The 19,535-nt window shown below is 42.2% G+C and overlaps 1 protein-coding gene across 1 annotated transcript; it reads right to left on the bottom strand.

The window, feature by feature from the left end:
- Window positions 1-4,924: 4,924 nt before the first annotated feature.
- On the bottom strand, window positions 4,925-13,897 carry LOC115359316 (protein Wnt-2b-A-like). The gene is made up of 5 exons (XM_030051712.1): window positions 13,759-13,897; window positions 11,490-11,710; window positions 9,754-10,031; window positions 8,336-8,600; window positions 4,925-5,680 (listed from the first exon to the last, which is right to left on the bottom strand). The coding sequence occupies exons 1-5, from the start codon at window positions 13,884-13,886 to the stop codon at window positions 5,451-5,453; spliced, it is 1,122 nt and encodes a 373-aa protein (XP_029907572.1). The 5' UTR covers window positions 13,887-13,897; the 3' UTR covers window positions 4,925-5,450.
- Window positions 13,898-19,535: the final 5,638 nt, after the last annotated feature.

Genomic DNA, 19,535 nt, shown 5'->3' with positions numbered 1-19,535 from the left:
CTGCATCTGCTTGAAGTTTTTGTTGTCTGGATGTCCTTGGTTTTGTTGTTTTAGAGATTCTGCATAATAATGTATGGATATTGACCACTGAGGTGCAGCAGGAACATCAGGAACAAATTCTTGAATAACAATTCTTCCAAACACAATTTTTTCTGCCTTCAGTTGCATAGAGTTGGACATAATAGTTTGAGTAAAATGTTTTTTTATCTGATTAAAAACTCAAACAATACAGTTATTTGCTCAATTGTGCAGAATGTTTCCTGTCATTCTGGTAGAGAGGGATACATTCAAATATTTTGCTTTCGAAGGAGGAAGCAATCTCCCTTCATCTTTAAAATCTCTCCTCATGTGAGACTTAATCGATGCCATAGAGAAATTCTGGTTTTGCTTGCCCCCCTGCACAGCTCAGCTTGCTGACACAGAGGTTTTTAAACCCAGGTCCTCCAGTTGAAGGACGTTCTTCCCGCTCACTGTGTCAGTCTGCTGTCCCTATAAAGCGTAAAGAGCCTTCGTGCCCATTGTTATGAGTAGACCAATCTGCCCCCACCAGCAGATACTTTTACACAGCATGTTCCCATTAAACCTTTGGTGCCTTAATTATAATTGATATACTTGATGCTTAAGTGGCGAGCAGCAGAAATGAAAATCACTCGTTGAGGAATGTTGATGTGAGCTCAAGTGTTTGCTCTCAGAGCTTGAGCACAGCTTCATGCTGCTTTTGGAAATTTGACTAGCTCACTGACCTCCATGCTAATGGCTTTAGAGTGCCGTATAACAAAGGCTAATACAGCATGCAGTAGAAGATAGAGTACAAGATAGACAATAGAACCCCAAATATAGGAACAAGGCATTACACAGCCTGTATTTTATCTTATGTTCTTCACTGTAAGCCACCATAAAGAGACAGGAGACATTTATGACAGGCGAATGTACAGTTGTGCTTGAGTAGAAAACTGCAGGAGTGGAAGACGGGTATAAGCTTCTGTGGGAAGGCGGCCCAGATACCAAATGATGCAGTCTATCCTGTCCCTTCCATGTTCAACCTCTGTCTGCAAACACCAGATCACGGCTGTGTCACATCATGCATGCACATGCCGAAGACTCCAGTGGAGTGATGCATTCTTGACAGTTGATAAGGGTTTTTTATGTGCAAATCCCCTGCCGCCAGCCCAGTAATCTCACCCGAGCAACGAGCGTGCTTGATAGACTATGATCTCCCTCGCCTGGGAGCCCTGCCAAGCATGTCCCTGAAGGTCACATATATGTATGTTACACAAAAGTCTCCTTTAAATCTGCCTCAGGGACCCAAAGAACACTGGTAGGTGCTGCTCACTGCTTTCTAAAGGATGCAAATACGAACCTGGAAGGCCTCATTCAACACCAGTTCAATTCTGAGAGTCTGCCGTGTGAGCCACGTGGTAGCTTGGTATGTGCCTGAATATGGGGGGATTATGACTTTATAAAACATTTCATTCCTTGCACTGCAAAAACTCAAAATCTTACCAAGATTATTTGTCTTATTTCAAGTCAAAAATGTCTTATTTCAAGTCAAAAATGTCTTATTTCTAGTCAAAATATCTCATTACACTTAAAATAAGACATGATCACCTCAGAAGTAACTTGTTTTTAGACAATTGTCTCTTGTTTCAAGTGAAAATTTGTGAATTTCAAGTGAATTTTCACTTGAAACAAGTGAAAATTGTCTAAAAACAAGTTACTTCTGAGGTGATCATGTCTTATTTTAAGTGTAATGAGATATTTTGACTAGGAATAAGACATTTTTGACTTGAAATAAGACAAATAATCTTGGTAAGATTTTGCGTTTTTGCAGTGTGTCAGGTTTAACCCACATACGTTTATTGATGATGACCCAGTGAGCTAATTATCAGCTGACAGGCAGCAGCTTGGACTGAAGTAAGTGGGTCATGGAGAATCTGCTCTCTTCTCCCCCTCCACAATTGTCAATCTTTTGTCATTTGGTGTGACATACTCAAACCCAGAGACAGAGAGTGGAGAGTTCTGTTGGTAAATCAAAGGAGCGCTAATACTTGCGTCCAAAATGCTCATTTTGTCTGGCAACAAAGAAGGTTCCAAAAAGTTTATCTAAATGAAAGGATGCCTGTTGTGATGGAAGCCTTACTTAATGAAAGGCAGAGCAGCTTACTGACCAGCAAGACAATCACATGACCAAAGGGCAATGGGTCAGGGAGTTTGATTCCTACAGTAGTCAATATGCATGCATCCACAGCAAGAGATTTAACCCCATTGTTATTGTTGCACACTTTGGATAAGAGCGTTATCTACATTCCCAAAATGTAAAATGTAATGATTCTGGGACACACTGCAGAAATAGACACAATAAATCATTTGCAGAGTATAGTATAAAGTAACAAAGACTCACATTACCCACAAGTAAAGCTTATAATCCTCACTTTGCGGGATGTTTTTTTCTTTGTTCATGCTATAGAAGCCTTCTGTACATGAGATAACTCTATTTTACTCTTTCTCCCAGCAACAAATGGGTATGATGTCACTTGGCAGGGCCTACACATATGCTACACTTAAAGTGGCTGCAGGCGAGCCCAACTTCATGTCCAAATAAAGCTCTTAATTACTGCTGATAGGGCCAAAAGGGCCCTCTTCTAAGCCAAGAAAAGCACTTCAACTACCGGGTCATTTTGCCAATGATTTTCAACACATATTCCTAAATAGTCCAGAGAGTAACAATTTCTCAGAGTACACATCAACATATTTCCCACATTACTGTGCGTAGTAGATATAAATCATAGAAATGGTACAAATTTTTGGGCTAGAGGACTAATCAGACTAGTCTGCAGAGAAAACAGGAAGGTTTTACATGTAATTGACATGCCACTGCATTGTTTTGGAAGCACAACAACTCTTCATGATAGACTGTTCTATTCCTCTCTCCCGGCGTCCCTGAATGTGAAACATCCCTCTGGGCCATATTGTTAGTCTCTCCCCTTGGGCCTATTTTAGCTCAGAAATGTTGTTACATTGAGATGCCCGTTTGATATCACTATGATGGCACAGAATGCCAGTGATGCCACCCCTGTTATTTTTACAGACTTCAGCTGGGGCAAACGTTTGCCATTCAGGCCCTAGACCCGATTTAGAGATCAGCAAAGTATTATTAATCCACACAGTGTGTGCAGTGTAGCTAATCGTTCTATACAGGAAAAAAAATGCACAAAGTCTCTGTAATCTCTGATTAACAGCTTCCATAAAAATACTGCAGTAATTCAACTTTGGAGGTATTTTGTTATGCATTTCCTGGTGCTATGCACAACTGTCAATCCAGCTGAGTTAGTTGAAACAAATATAGTGTGGCATTGCTGTACCTGACATTGAACTGACTGAACTTACACCATCAATAGAGCTGGGTTGCTTTATCTTTGTCCTCTCCGTGTCATAACTGAATCAGGGCTGACGTTTAGGAGCCCATATACACTGAGAGGGAATGGAAGACCTCTAATGTGAGTGACAGAGGGTGGATCAACAGGGTTTAATATAGAACTGCTGAGGTATTTTTGGGCCTTTTCCAAGGTGACAATACCTCCCAACACATTGATACAACTAGGACTCGAAGGCCATTTTTACACCGTTGTACTAAACCTGAAAGCTGAGTTAAAGTTTGACTTGCACCTAAAAAACCAACCTGGGTCTTACGTGAACCCCTCAAAAAATGTGTGCCCAAGGTATGCAAATTTTTCTGTCAGCTGAAATGTAATGTGAAATTTTTGTTTTGTTTTGTTTTGTTTTGTTTTTGTTTGTTTGTTTGTTTTTTAGCCCTGACCTGTCCCAAATTTAATCAAGTAAGTGAGAAATTCACCTTGAATCAAACCTGGACCCATAGTTCAGGTCCATGCTGGCTCGGTTTGGGTGCTTATTAGGTTTGGTGATAAAATGTTAAATTACAGAACAGAAAGTGTTCAGCTGGGCTGTTTCACTTATTACTCTGACTGCGACTGGGGGATAGGAATGTAAATTTCTGTGGGCCAGAGCAGCACGGGTCGTGGTGGTCAGCCCCCACAGTGTGTGTACCTCTCACCTTTCTAATCTTTGAGAAAAACATTCAATGTACTTGCAATTAACATTCAAAACAGGGTTTTTTTGTTTACTATTAACTTTTGACTCACGGATGTTTGACACTGGTGTGCTATTCGCCTTGTTTAAAGCACTTTATTTTGGCTCTCCTCCTCATTACGTGGACTTGAAGAAATTTGTTGACTTTGAGCATCTCCAGCTTGTTGTCAGATTCATTTAGGTCTTTTAAATCCTTGGAGGGTTGTGTCTCCAAAGGCCTAACATGATGTCTGGCTGCATTACCACATATTGAAAAGTCAAATTCAGAGTTCTTAGCTACTCTATCGTTCTTTTTGCAGTATCTTGGCCTGATTTCATGAAGTGTTTCACTTCCCACAGACCGGCCAGAACCAGTGACTGTGTGCACAATGGACTGAAAGCACAGTTAAATTGCATGGTAAAAATGTTCTTGTCGCGATGCAATGACAAAAGAAATATGCTGTGGTGGCTTTTGTGCCCAAGACCAAGTGATGCGAAAAATTCCACTTACAACACTCAGACCCCGCCAATTACTGAGGAGCATACATTTTGGGAGAAGAGATAATAACAATAAATCTGAAAATGACAAGAGCAACAGCATGTGATGGAGATTAAAGTCCTCATGGATGCAGTCACATTATGTTTTGCATTTTTTACAGAATAGAGATACATGTTCAGTTATCATTTTTATCGATATTCTAGGGCTACTGACAAGATGTAGTTACCCCACATCATCTCCCATGCCCATTCACCATGCCCTGCCCACCAGCAGGTTTTCTGGCCTTGTCTGAGGAACTGTTTTCATTAACTTATTTTGACTTTGACCAAATCAGTTTGAGTTAGAGTTGCAGTAATTTGGAGGAACTGTCTGTTGTCTGCTAAAAACTATGTAGCAATAGTCTACAATGACTCCTTTAAATCTGAGCACAGAGTCATGGTGTCTATTCCAATATCTCCAAAGATCTCTGAGCTAAGTTGTGCTCACAAAGTTTTTGCATACTGCATTATAAAACAAACAAAGGCATCATCTCAAATCCCTACCTTAACTAAGGGTGCATTTACAGAATCAGTATTCAAACACTTTATATCAAAGTTCAGTTTTTAAGTCAGTTTTTAAAAAATGGGGGAACGTCCTTAGAAATGCTTTTAAAGCAGGACACCATCAGTAACTGGGTCTCTTTTCCAGTTGAGCATCACCTAGTGAAGGTCTGTGTCATCTCTGCCTCAGGAAATGTTAAAGAGTTGGAGTCAAAGCCAGAGGTGCTGAAGTTAAGAGATCTCCATTAAGCATCCCATAATGCAGTGCAGCCAGTCACCGGCAGGAGGACGAGTCAGTGGAGGACGTGACTGCTCTGGCTTTCTTGTCAGGTTAGGTCCAACCAATCAGGTCGCTTGTGGGGCTTGCAGGTGTGAACGTCCACCATGTCCTCGCAGTCCTTGCACTCCACGGCACAGCACCACTTGAACTTGCACTCACACTTGGTGACGCGTTTGACACGCATGGTGTCGTAGCCCCGCCCACAACACATCACCTCGCAGCCGTCTGTGCCTCTGGAGGACTTGTTGCACACTCTGCCTGCTGTGCCCAGGGAGCCTGCAGAGACAAGGAATGGGTGAGATTCTCCTCTACTGGCAGTGCTGGCACTGAAATCATTTCATTAACATGAGTACCTTTGATGTTCCCATTAAAAATAATAATAATAATAAAATGTATGACTAAAATCAATAAACTGATGCCAGTTTTTATTTTTTTTTTCTTTTTGGTGGTGGTGGTGGTGGTGGTCGTGGTGGTTATTGGCCTTTTTAGCCAATAATGATAACATTTCATAACTCAAAATCTAATTTTAGGATTTTCTGTCATACTTGTGGTGCAGGGAATATTGACACTAAAGTCTAGTGTTTCAAAGACAAACAAATGATTTATTTCTTTCATAATCATTGCTTCTACACTTCTTCGCATTTGCTTCTACGAGGATTGTCAAGACAATTTTGTGTGTGCTGGGTGACCCTTGCAGACTTCTGTGCCAAAGGCAAGTCATTGCTTGTAGTTGCTGCTGAGCAGGTGTTGATTTCGGACGCTGCTTGTAGGCCAAAGTCCTATCCACATAAACTGTCTCATTTTCCCACTCACTTGGAAGACCATTACCTCATCATCACTAAAATGCTGACAATACACCATGCCCTTAAAGGGATAGGAGACATTGATACAAATATAGAGACATAGAGATAAAGTAATTTCTCTTTAAATGTTTTTTATTGTCATCATTGGATGCAGAAAGAATCAATCACAAAAAAGAATCTTAAGTCCTTTCTATGCAGAAAGAGGCCTACCAGTTGATTTTTCCTGACTTAAACAAGTGGCTTTGCTGGGGGATTAAAAGCAGTTTTCTCAAAAAAGAGAGGAGCAATCCAATCAGAAAAACAGCATTAGCAAGAGCCAGAGCCATTTCACCTCAAACAAGAGGGATATTTTTATTTTTCTGGACAGATGGTTGGTCTTACCAGGGTCCAGACAATATTGTCACCCTACAGGGTCAACATAAGCCCACCCAGCCCTGGAATGTATTACTTTTACTCCTAAAATTGCATTTTATTACAGTTACAATATTGACGTTTAGTCATGGGGAGTTTACCATCCCTTTAAAGTAATTAGAACTGTTGGTTGTAGTGGGCATCTGTATTATCACATCTTTCTCAGCTACATTTTGGAAAACCTCCAGTAATGACCTGGATGCCCCAGCTTGGTAATGTTGGCAGTTTGACATTTCACTTTGGCAGTTTGACCAAAGTGAAATATCACTTTTATATTCTTGCAGCAGGGTGTAGGCTTTCAGCAGTCAAAAGAAGAGGCAGAAACGCAGATGTGAGTGCACGTTAAGACTCAGGTGTAAGATCTAAGTGTAAGATCAGATGCCACATCTAATAACAGAGCATCCCTGGAGTGAAGTGAAGAAAAGAAAATGAGGTGAGATATTCCCCTTGGGCTTAAGGGAGTGGAGCTTAATAGTGACCAAAGGAAGGATTTGAAAAATAAGCCTTCATGTATCCTTAGGGTGTGAATTCCTATACATTGGAGATTAGTGGTGAGGAGGGTCATAAGCTCCTTTTAAGATCACCTTTGCACCTTTAAACAAGGAGAGGCAGCCTTTTCTTCTAGTGAACACACCTTCATTACCCTTCAGTTGTCAACCTGTAACCAACCTAATACAGGAGGGGAGCTGAGGATTTTGATCAGATAGTACCATGGCCTCTGCACATACCAGTGTAGGTTATTATAACTAGCCCATTAATAGTGAGATATTGAGCTCCTTCACGCTCTGTTGAAGGTGTTGGAGAGGAGGAGAGAGACAGAGCTTAACAAGGCAAAGCAAACACTGGGAATTAAGGGAGATGTTAAAGGTCAAATAATTGAACTTTAAGCTGTGAAGGAATGTAAGCCTTTGGTGGATGAGTCGCTGATTCTCACAGATTTTGTGAAACTGACATGGTGATATCTATTTATCTTGTCTCCTAACAGTCCCCTCATACTTGTAATTTTATCTCTAGTCAAAACTGGAAATATGGTGAAACACTATTCTCTGCTGGAAATAAATGATAACGACTCAAAATTGCTATAAATTTGACAGAGGCTTCACTGAATCCCAAATTGTAGAGGGGCGGTGTTTTCTTAATCCCGGTTAAAATGTTGGCACATGCTGGGTGTAGTTAATATTTCAGTATGCACATGCCTTGCAAAGCCATCATCATCCGAGTTCAGACAGGAGGAATCATCCCTGTAGAAACCGACTTGGGGCACTAGATTTACATTTATTTGAAGTAAGCGTCTTGGAATGACAAGTTAGATGATGGAGCTGTAACCATTGAACACATTTATCCCTCTGTCTATCACAGTTATCCGTGCACTGCAGAAGGTATAGGAAGATCTGGCACACATTAACTTCTCCTAAAATGACTCTTTTTTTAAAATTCGTCAAATACACCTGATACATTGTGGAAATAAGACAGCTTCGGAGTTGATGAAAGGTTTATTTTTTCACTTCGATCGAGCTAGGCTAATGACTCCCATAGACTTCAAGTCTTTACGCTAAGCTAACAGGAAGGAGGAGATAGGAGCCGAACCACTGGATGTGCAGATGTGAAAATGATATCAAACATCTTGTCTCAGTCTGGATAAGTCAGAAAAAGCGTACATTTTGCCCAAAACATTGGAGTATTCCTCTAAGTAGCTGACACAGATTTGTTAACCCACCTGCTGCACGGTCCATGAGGCAGTAGTCTGGTGAGTTCTCAACATACACCAACTCATTCTTGGTGCTTCCCTTGAAGTCCTTGTCAGCCACCATAAAACCTGTCCCATCCTGGTTCATGGTCACCTCAATGGCCGTGTTGTACTTCTTGCGCAGGTAGTCTCCGGTCCTCCTGAAGTCAGACATAGCCAGCCAACAGGTTCTCAGAGCGCAGGAGCCACTGACCCCGTGACACTTGCACTCCAGCTTCATAAAGCGCTTCACTGCCTGGAGCACAGGTCAAAGGTGATGGGGTGTTAAGTCTGTGATGTTGCCCCTGGCATGGTGTAGGTGTGCTCAGCCTCACTAGCACAGTTGTTAGCCATATATCATTCATGGTAAGTAGGTGTTAGTTAAAGTTACATTCCCCCAGACACTTTGAGAAACAGCCCCTGACTTGTTAGTGCACGAGACCAAGCTCTAGTAAAAAGTATAACGGTGAAAATTACACCCACTTCTCTCATACCATCCAGAGTGATTCATTTCTGCTGAAATTTAAATTAAAAACATAAAAGTATGCCAACAGAGGAAAACGTATCTCACCTCATTGCCTGTGCCTGGCAGTGTTGCTCATAAGATTGTCTAATATATCAGCATCCTAACATGATATTTTACTTTATTTCAAACATAATTTAAGAGCATCATTTCCAATTAATCATGTCTGTCCTTAACCGGCCACGTATATTAATGTCTTTCATTTTGAAAGTATTATCCTTAACTATTAATCTTTGTACATTTTTTTCACACCTCTTACCATCCAATTTAGAAACAGCTGCATGTCATCACTTCATATATGTTGACCCTCGTACTCTTTTAGCTGGTGAAAAGGTTACAGCAGTCTAAAAAATGGTCTAAGATGCAACACAGAGATCTAAAGTGTAATATTAAAGGACTAGTTCACCCAAAATGAAAAACATTTAGATACAGTTAGATATAGTTTGATACAGTTAGATATCTATCCGCCCACAAGGAGTATGAATTTGAGGCAGATAGATACAGTTTGCTGATGTTCTTTGGCAGAAAATAGTTCCCACAGAGACAATATCTGCAACCCCCGAGGGCCGTGGATAATGTTGGGTATCTATGTCATTGATTTTGGAAAGGGCTGTTACTGTTGACTTTTTGACATGTAAAATTTTTGACAGGTTGAGCTGCACAAACAAATACTCATCCAGCCCCATTGTGTCAGGGAGACAGCGATGACCGCAGGAGACTGAAAACCTCGCCAAAATCACACAGAAACTATCCAAAAGAGTAGACTGCACTAGAGGTGAGCGGGGATTTTTTTGTTTTTTTTGTTTTTTGAGGGTTTTTTTTATGTATTTTGGGTGAACTGTTCCTTTAAAGTCCTACTCCATTCAAATTTTCTCCCGCTGCTCACCATGCGCCCACAGCGATTGTTGTGCAGGTTCATCAGCGCCCGGGCATCTTTGACCATCCTCTCTCGAGCATCTACAAAAGCCTTGGCAAACTTGATGCCGTAGTTGATGTTGTCGCTGCACCCGCCCCAGTCAAAGTTGCCCCTGTCGTCGCTGGCTCGCCCACGCTTATGGCCGTCGCAGCTGCAGATCTTAAGCTCCCCCTGACTGCAGGCCCTGGTAATGGCGTAGACCACTCCTGCTGAAGAGATGGCATACACGAACGCTGCTTCTCGGCTGCCTGAGTGGACAGGAAAGAGACATTTTTCCATTATGTCAGAGCAGAGTAGCCTATTAAAGGTTCCCTGATATCCAAACTGAACGCTCAGCTCTTTACACTCCATTGTCAGTCTGACATTGCCTCCGCTCTAACCAATTTCCATGGTGGAGGGGAATTTGATTTTCTCAATCCAATCACTAGAGAGGACTTGAGAAACACTCAAGAAGATATGCCGTCTATGTAAAATAAATTTGTTAATCATCGGGGGTGTTTTATCGTCAATTGTCTCATATAGGCTATCACAGTTGCTAATCACAGCTGATCATAGTTACACTGTGTCACACCAGATCTGCAAAATCACTTGAAACTTTTTAAAGTGAACATGTGATTCACAGGTCTGAAACCAGACTATATTAAAGGTGCACTATGCAAAAAGGGCAGGAAAGGACCGTTTTAGACTAAACTGGCAAAATATGGGGAATAAGTATATCAATGAGATCATGGGAAGCATGTAGACTCAACCTAGTCTAAAGGGTCCTCACTTTAATGCAGTTTTACTTAGTGCATCATTAACAACTGGCAGTGTGAAATTTGCTGGTCAAACAATGATATTATACAGTAGCTACTTATTTTATTGTTACTATGCAATAATAAAAGCTCTCAGTCTCACAGCATACACTGGTTTTGTTGCAACTTGTGTCATTGCTTTGGTTTCATTCAAGCTCTTTGTCTGTTGCTGCATATAAGTCTGCTCTTCTGACCTGGGTTACTGTTCACTAAAGCAGCCTTTCTCCTGTATATTCCAGGCACTGAGAGAACAGAAATCAGTCCATTTATGGTGGATGGCCAGACAGAAGTAGCATGTCTGCTATAACATCACAGTCCAGCCGACTCTCCTTTCACCTTTTAATTTGCACAGATGGCAGCTTTCTCAGTCACCGGGCTGTGTTTTCATTTCAGAGGAGAGGAGATTTTGGGGGTTATTTGGTCTGGCTTTCCCACCCACCTCCCGTCCTCATTCCTGCTCACGCAATGAAGCAGAACACAGGCGATATGTCAGGGAGTGAGGCTTTGTCTGGCTGCCAGAAACATCTACCCAAATATTTACATCTCCTATTACTGTTTATACATCACCCGTGTGGATCTCTCGATCTGCTACTTGTTTTCGGAGAACATCCACTTTCCCAATCTTCCCTCATTCCCGAGAAGGTGAAACCACAATACTTTCTCCGCTCGTACCCTGCCTGTCTCTGCTCTGGGGCAAAGTTCAGAGGGAACACAGGCCAGAGTTGAATCAATAAGACGCCTTTTAATTCTATGCTTATTGGGTAACAAAGGAGACATTTATGAGGATGATAAAGTTGTTCCCTAATCCCATGGTGCTGAAATAAACAAAACACACACACAGAGATGACCTGTCTCACACACTTGCACACACCCGGACTCTCAGAATCAGACAGAGAGAGGCTCCCGACTCACTTCGCAGCATGACCCTGCCAAACACAGTGTGGTCCCGGTCCAGCGTGCTGCAGTTCCAGCGGTGGTGTCTGAACTGGTGCTGGCACTCTCTGATCCACTCTTTTGCTCCCTCGCCGATCGACTGCATCAGGTCTGGGTGCCGCTGGCACAGCTGGCGCTGCTTGTTCACCAGGCCTGGAATGTTGTCGCAGATCACCCGGGCACCCAGCGCTCCGATGTACCTGCAGACACACATCCAACAAACACATCTGCAGCGTTGAGAAGTGGCTGGTGCTCGTGCTTTTAGCACACGGAGGCGAAAATAAGAAGATAGAGTGAGGATGGCTGGATTATTAACTCATTTGTGATTATTTTTGACTCACATACATTCATGCCCCTCTTCCACTTGCAGCTCAGATGTTCAGGATTCAAAAGAGATTAATAAATTCCTCACATTCATTGAAAAGCATCTCTCTCCCTTGCTTCCTGTTCTATTCAGACATAATCCTTTACTTTGTAGCAACTCTTAAAAGGATGGATCACATGGTGGTGGTATTGCCACACTGAGGGGGGCCTCTGTAAGCCTTACAAACAGGACACGGGGACACTCATCTACAGTACAGGTGACCCCTGAATCCCCAGCATGCAGGAAATTCCCTCCCAGCCTCACATTGCAAACATATGATGGTGCAGCCCCCCCTCTCTCCAAGCCTGCACGCTTGACTCTCCATCCGGATATCATTATAGTCGCTAATCGCAGCCACATTTGTGTCGCCTGGCCACCGAGACAGAAACAGACATAGCGGGTAGTTTCCACTCCTGTTATGGCTGTCCCAGTCCCATTCTAACTGTGACTATCTGCCTGAGCAGTAAAGCAGAGCAGAGGCACTACGTGTGTTTATTGTGTGTTTTACATACCGGCTGTGCCAAAAGACCCCTGACTGTCTCTAGGAGGACACACACATAGGGAGAAAGCGAAGGAGAGAGAGGAAGAGGGAGAGATAGTTCAGTGTGGCAAGACACATGGTGCTCATCTGAATTATCGCATTGGTTAAAAATAGGCTGTAACAATACAAACCAGGATTAAAGAGGTATTATTCATCTGGAAAGAAAGCTTCCAAGTCTCTAACTCTCCTCCCCTCTCTCCTTTCTCTCTCTCTCTCTCTCTCTCCCTCTCTGGAATTTCTGAGCGCTTTAATCACAGTTTATTCATAATATTTTGCATAAGACAGCATAGGGATTATAGAAAGCCAAATAGGATAACATATGCTTTTGTTCTCTCGGGGGAAATTACCATTCATAACATTATTTACAAAGGGTGCATTTTCAATCTAAATCCATCTGTAAAACAGAGGCTAATTGTTAGAGCACAAGGAACGGTAAATCAAAGGAGCAAGGACCATAATGCAGGAGGAAACTGTTGAACTGCATCACTTATGGCAACATATATTGTATACCAATTATGTACCCTGGTATACATTTGTCAGAGGTGTGACATGTGAGAACAGGTAGGCAGAGTGGGGGGTGAGGGGTGTGTGTGTCTGTGTGTATGTGTGTGTATGTGTGTGTGTGTGTGTGTGTGTGTGTGTGTGTGCATGTTGTGGTGGAGGACTTTAAAGCCTCCTGCATGTATTTTGTCCTCTGGGCCTTTAAAACCTCAGGAGAAATCATCAAGGGGGCATTTATTCATGCACCAGCGCCTGCACCTGCCACTTACTAAGGGCAAGATGGATGGATAGGGGAGATTCCCCCCAACACCATTCATCTTCATAAACACATGACAGTGCTGTGCTGAATATCTCTCTGGGCAAGTGATGTTTGAAAAGTTAGCATCAATGTGCAACACGTTCCTGCACAGAGGCGGTTCTATGCAGCAGCATGGTGGCAAATAAGCAACAGAATGGCTTTATTAAGATGAACATTTTTTGATTAAGTTTGACAATTATTCAGACTTGAATGTGATTATATATGTCTACTGTGCGTTACCCAAGACCATTTCCCATCTTTACACCTTGCAGAGAGGATTCCAACCTGATTGGTAATGTGAAAGCTTTAAGAGAGACAAAATTAAGATGGGCAGGTGCAAATGGAAAGCATAAAGCAATTAGCCTGTGTGTTAGTGTGTAAAAAGGCTGCGTTTTTGTCTTTTTTTTTTTTTTTTAATCCGTCAACAGAAGTTGTGTCTAAAGCTTCTTACTTCACAGATGTCCATCTGCTCTGTGCGTCAGATTAAATGATCCGCTGAGTGATTGAAATTACACTGATTTAAACGTCTGAACATCTCACTCACCACCATGATGAATCCACTCTCGGCGTGAAAATGAGCAGGAGCAAAATAAAGGTGAAGTATATCCGAGAGGTGGGTTTGGAGCGGTGTCGTGTTATTGTGCCATTTCGGGTTACACTTGTGGTCCCCATAGCCCCGCTGCTGCCTGACAAGCCCCGAGATTTCATCAGACAAAACTTTTCTTTTTCCTCCTTTTTTTCCTTCTCATGTGTTGGTAAACGCTGTATGATCAGTTGTGAAAGTCCTTGACGGCTTCCCCCCGTCCGTCATCGTGGAACAAAACGGAGTTCACCAAAGTGGAAGTGCGGGCTTAAAACTCCATCAGTTGACTGCTGCCAGTTTGACCGTGCCATGCAGATTTGCTATAAGTACATCCATAATCTCCTTTTGCTACATCCAAGGTTGCATTTTGCATTATAGCGTGCCGAATGAGTCCTTCCTCTCAGATTTCTTTGAGTGTCCCAAACAGATATTCCCCTGTCTTGTCAATAAAAGCACCTTTCCCCCTCAGCTGTTGCGCACCGAAATGCACATCACTGAAGCTGTGGTCAATGTCAGTGCACAAAACCCGCTGTGCTGGAAGGTAAATTTAAAAAAAAAAAAAAAAAAGTAAATCTTATTATTATTGTTATTCTCTCTGATAAAAGTAATTTAAACCGGATGGAAGCGGTGTATCCGAGGAGAAGACAGACACTGTGCGCGCCACCTCCCGCAGCCGAGAATGAAGATGCTCCCGGAGCGCGCAGCACCCCGCGCGTCAGCTGTCCGGGACCCCCCGCCGCCCCGCCTCCCTTTGTCAGTCAATTACAAACAACGGCATGCAGACCTATACACGCTGAGAGAGCGGCCCTATGGATTTAGAGCGACGGAAAGTAAGCCCGGCCGCGGTGTTATGAGGCTCGCCATCCAACTTTTTCCCAACAACATCAGCGCCCTTTGTAGCGCGCACACTCCCTGTGACAGTCCCGCACTATTTCTGCGGGGACTTGGAGCGTGTCTGTGGCGTTCAGTAGTAATTTGTAGTGATTTATGAGTGTTTCATGTGTTTTTTTTTTCTTAGCATTATTCTATGAAGATGAAAGCTGTAGTATTGCAGTGACATTTGCAGGTCTATATTGTATTCGTCTAAAATGTAGCTTATTATAATCCAGTTTCGATAGAATCATGAATCCTTCCAGAAAAGATTGTTTTATTTTTTTTAAAGATTTTTGTTATTATTTCAATTTCTTATTTCAAATCTTTTTCTAAAAATCGTTGAATTATTTTATTTTATTTTGATAGAATCACAAATCCTTCCAGAAAACATTTTATTTTTTAAAGATTAAAATGGTTTTATATCACTTTCCTATCTCAAAACTTTTCTTAAAAAGCATTAAATTAACTATTTTATTTTATTTGTAGAAGAGGGAGAAAGGTGAGAAATAACCAGTTTATCCTTTTGTGACATCAGCCACAATATGCAGGTCTTACTTTCACAAGGATGTTTATGGAGATACAAAAACAAAAATGTGCATTAAATAACGTCATTAATTATCATGTGCAAGTCCAAATGGTTGTGCTTGTGTTTTTGGTTAGTTTGAATGTAAAGCAAACACGAACCTGTTGTCCAGTTGTACGGTCAGCATCAAGGAGAAAGTTTTGCTTGGGGCACTTTGAGCTATGAGGGGTCAGGCTTTCATGCTTTGACACATCATTAAACAGGAACTTGGTGTCTCCATAGAGATAGGTAATCCTTCCCAGGGGGCATCTGAGACACATGCCTGTCCGGTCCAGTGTGACTGGTCTCAATCCAGTGCCTCTGCAGAATTAAACAGGCCACATGCAAAATGGCTCTGCGGTTGCATAAAAACTTGGTTTTACTTGGTATGGGTTTTATCTGACAGTAGCAATATGTGGGTGTTGTCATGCCAAAAGCTACTGAGGGTGTCTATCAAACCTAATTTGAGACAAGACACTAAACAATTCATGCATATCAAAGGGAAAATATGATTACATTTTCCTTCTGTGATCTTAGGGAAAGGGAATCAAATGGCCTTGAAATCAATGTCTGACCCACTCCAAACCTCGCCTCTTTATTTTCTGCCTCTTTGATAGGATAAACCCAGGCATCAAACACAAGCAATCTGTTGAATTTTATGGATGGTTTACCTTTGGGATTGCTTGGATTTTGCTGTAATAATTTTTTTTTTCAAAGTGAAGTTCAGAATCCATCAGTAGTTTCCCACATTATAGATTGTAAAATATGTTTTAACAGGCCCAGGTCACACATTTGGAGAGTGCATTTGTGGTTCTGTGCTGATGCACTTCATGAACCTCTGCTGTAACACCACTCGAGTGTGTGTTTGGAGTTTAGTTCAAATCAGGAGTCCACATCCCATCCAGCTCATCTTGCCAATGTGGAAACATATGACCCACCTCAAGGTAGCGGGAGAGACGGGCCAGACAGTGTGTGTATGTGTATGTATGAGGGAGAGGGAGCAAGAGAGAGAGAAACAGAGAGACAGAAAGTGAGAGTGTGTGAGGTCATTTTAATCAGTACAAATCCAGGGGCATTAGTCGGGAACCTATGTAAAGGTCAATAACAATGCAGCTGCCTAAAAATACCACAACACAGACCGCAGAGGTGATTGTGAGTGTGTGTGTGTGTGTGTGTGTGTGTGTGTGTGTGTGTGTGTGTGTGTGTAAGCTATCTGTCAGAAGCCAGTTCCATGAGACTTGGGAAACTGGGCCACCCAACTGCCATATTACATGTTGTCTAATTAGAAACCAGTTTTATACTAGTCTTGTGTTTTGTTTTGTTTTTTCATGTCATATTTCTGGTTATAATACTGAGATACTGATCCTGATATCAATCTATCTGTCTGTCTATCTATCTATCTAGAGAGAGAGAGAGAGAGAGAAAGAGAGAGAGAGAGAGAGAGAGATGCCATCAAACAATATTAAAAAATCATAATAAAATAAATAAATGATGTTTTAAATAGAGACAGAGAATAACCTCTTTCATTTCATTTTGTAGAGAAGGAAGACATGCACATATCCAATGATATCCAATATAAAAAAAAAGGCAGATATTGACCTGATATATCTGTAAACTGATAAATCAGTCTAATGCATACATGTAACTCTGACATGCATTCTGTATGTATTTTTCCACAGAGGCCAGAGCACAGAGCCATGCAGTCGTCTTTTCAGTCCTCCTATAGAAGGTAGGGGTTCACTGTCTGGCACTGAGACATTTTGAATGGATATTGACTGCAGTAGGAGCTGAACACACACATACACACACACACCCTGACACTACACAAACACATGCACAAACAGCCCAGCTGCTTGTCCTTCAGTTATGTCATATGTAGACATGGAGCGACACTTGGATCCTCATTACATGTGACCCTGTCTTTCTTTACCCCAGGACAAGCTATGGATTTTACAGTGACAACTCTATAACAAATTGCTTTACAGGGAGCAGGTGATGGCGGTGAGAACACCAGTCATCCAGCCCTCCCTCTCCCTGTCTGTCTGTCTCCCGCTGTCCCCCTCCAGGCCAGCTCCAGCTGTGGTCTTTAAGAGGCTGAGCACGGGGGGCCCTGAGGTCCTATTCTAGGCCCGTCTCATGGCCTGAGCTAATTTTGGACAGAAAGAAGGAGGAGAGGTAGAGGGGTGTTAGATGAAGACAGAGAAAGAGAGATCGCGACAGAGAGAAAAGCACCATAGATGAATGCTTAGATGACAGTGATTACATCTTCATGGTGGACCCAGTTCCCGTGTCACTTTCTGTGACAGTGATAGATCTCCTCATCACTCATCCAGGCAAGCAGACAGAGAGTGGGAACAGGGCGAATGGACAGACAGGCATATTTTTGGTTTGTTGGTACAGGAGTGACATGAGAGGGCTGTAAATTCTCCATTTAAATCACTACAGGTTACATGTCTTCTATTTGACCTAGTTTTGTCATCTCGTTCACGCAACATGACTGTCCAGCCCAGTTGAGTCATGATCTACAGCTGCAGAAATCCTTTATCACATCAATCCAACATAGAATCAGGGCTCTGGGACTGTTTCAGGCCTCAATAAGAAATTTAATCTAATGCTCTAGGCTTATGAAACAATTATTACCCATCTTGTTATGTTGGATCTTAACAGAAAAAGAGGCAGGATCCATTTTGGGTCAAAATCCATAGCTTGGAAAACCACCGTGTAGTTGTCATCTAAGTCATGCAGCCCATAATCTGAAGTCAGCACTTTAAATGAATGTATAAGTATTTAAGTGAGCCTAAACTGGGCCATTTAAATTCAGTATGGATATAGAAGACATTAAAAATTGAAAGTAACTTTAGATTTTGCAGCAGAGAAACTGACAGGTTGTTATAGGTGTGTGCCTTTACAAATCACCGCAGAATCATGGAAATTATTTTAAAAATTTCACTTATACTCTCACAGTTATTGCTTACATAAAACTCACTGTGGAGGGAATATGATCGCTGTACTAGCTGTCCCTTATCTTTGTTTCACTCTCTGAATGGAAAAATCCTGTCTTTGAAATGTTTAGTTATTAATTTCCTTTTTTCACAACAGTGATATATAAAGTTTTGATACTTTTACATCCACTGCTCCCTGTGTTTTTGCCCCAGCACAGCGGCACAGTGAACAGCCATGGTGGCTGTCACAGCAGCTCCGACATGGTCCCTCACAGCTCATCATCCTGAGTCCTGTGTTTACGGAGCCTTAGAAGGATGGGGCTTTGCCGGAGGACCAGACGTGCCTGTGCTGGATTTGGGATGCGGTCCTGCTGTCCTGCACTGGAATGTTAATTAGGTGAGCTGAGGAGAGAAGAGGTGACCCGTCCCGTTAACCAGCGAGCCCCTGTCCAGAAACCAGGAGGGGGATTTAGTTTGAGAGACAGCCCAGAAGTCGGTCAGTGAATGTTCTGGATATGTCGTACTTGATTGCCTGATTAGACAAACAGTGTGGACTGAGTGAGACAGTGTGTGTGTGTGTGTGTGTGTGTATGTGTGTGTGGGCGCGCGCTGGGGTTAAGAAAGACATGGAAACATATAAGAAACCACAGAATATACTATAATCTACTGTAGATCTATCTTTGAAGTAATTGCTTCCTTCTTTTTTTTCAGCATGCTTTCACTACTCTCCCCACACACACCCACACACACTGCCACACAGGGGCGCCGCCAGGAATTTTGGGCCCCATGAAAAAAAAAATATATATATGTATTTACTAGTTGATGGTTTAATAATTTTATATTAGTTTTTACCTATTTTTTGGGGCCCCTGTCAGGCAAGGGCCCTTGGAATTGTCCTAACTTTTCCCCCATATACGGCGCCCCTGCTGCCACATCTCAGCCCCAACTACCCACCCACCAGTCTGTCTCTCTGTTAGGCTGCATCGCTTAAAAAAACATACCACAAGATTACAAGTGGACAATTTTAGTGTTTATAGCTGAAGCAACATTCCACCTGATGAGGTGCACAACAACACGCGTTTCAGACCATTTAAGGGTTTCATAATGTCACTGTGATTCCCAGCAAGGCAGGGGCTGAGCCTCTCTCTCCGTGGAGACTCCCTGGTCACAAATGCAAAGTAGTACAAAGCTTATTGTATTGTATGTATTCATAACAGCGCAGTGCACAGAAAATGGGGTGTCATTGTATCTGATTGAAAGGGATGGTTAAATATAATAATCATCAATGGAACTTCATAGGTCCTGTATGTCCATAGGTTATATAGGAGGGTGTATGTGTAATCTTCATTTATTCCCAACTG

Source organism: Myripristis murdjan, chromosome 5 (genome assembly GCF_902150065.1).
Source record: "Myripristis murdjan chromosome 5, fMyrMur1.1, whole genome shotgun sequence".
Lineage (NCBI taxonomy): Eukaryota > Metazoa > Chordata > Actinopteri > Holocentriformes > Holocentridae > Myripristis > Myripristis murdjan.
Note: the sequence above shows the minus strand (reverse complement) of the source record. Positions and strands in the feature narration are given on the sequence as shown.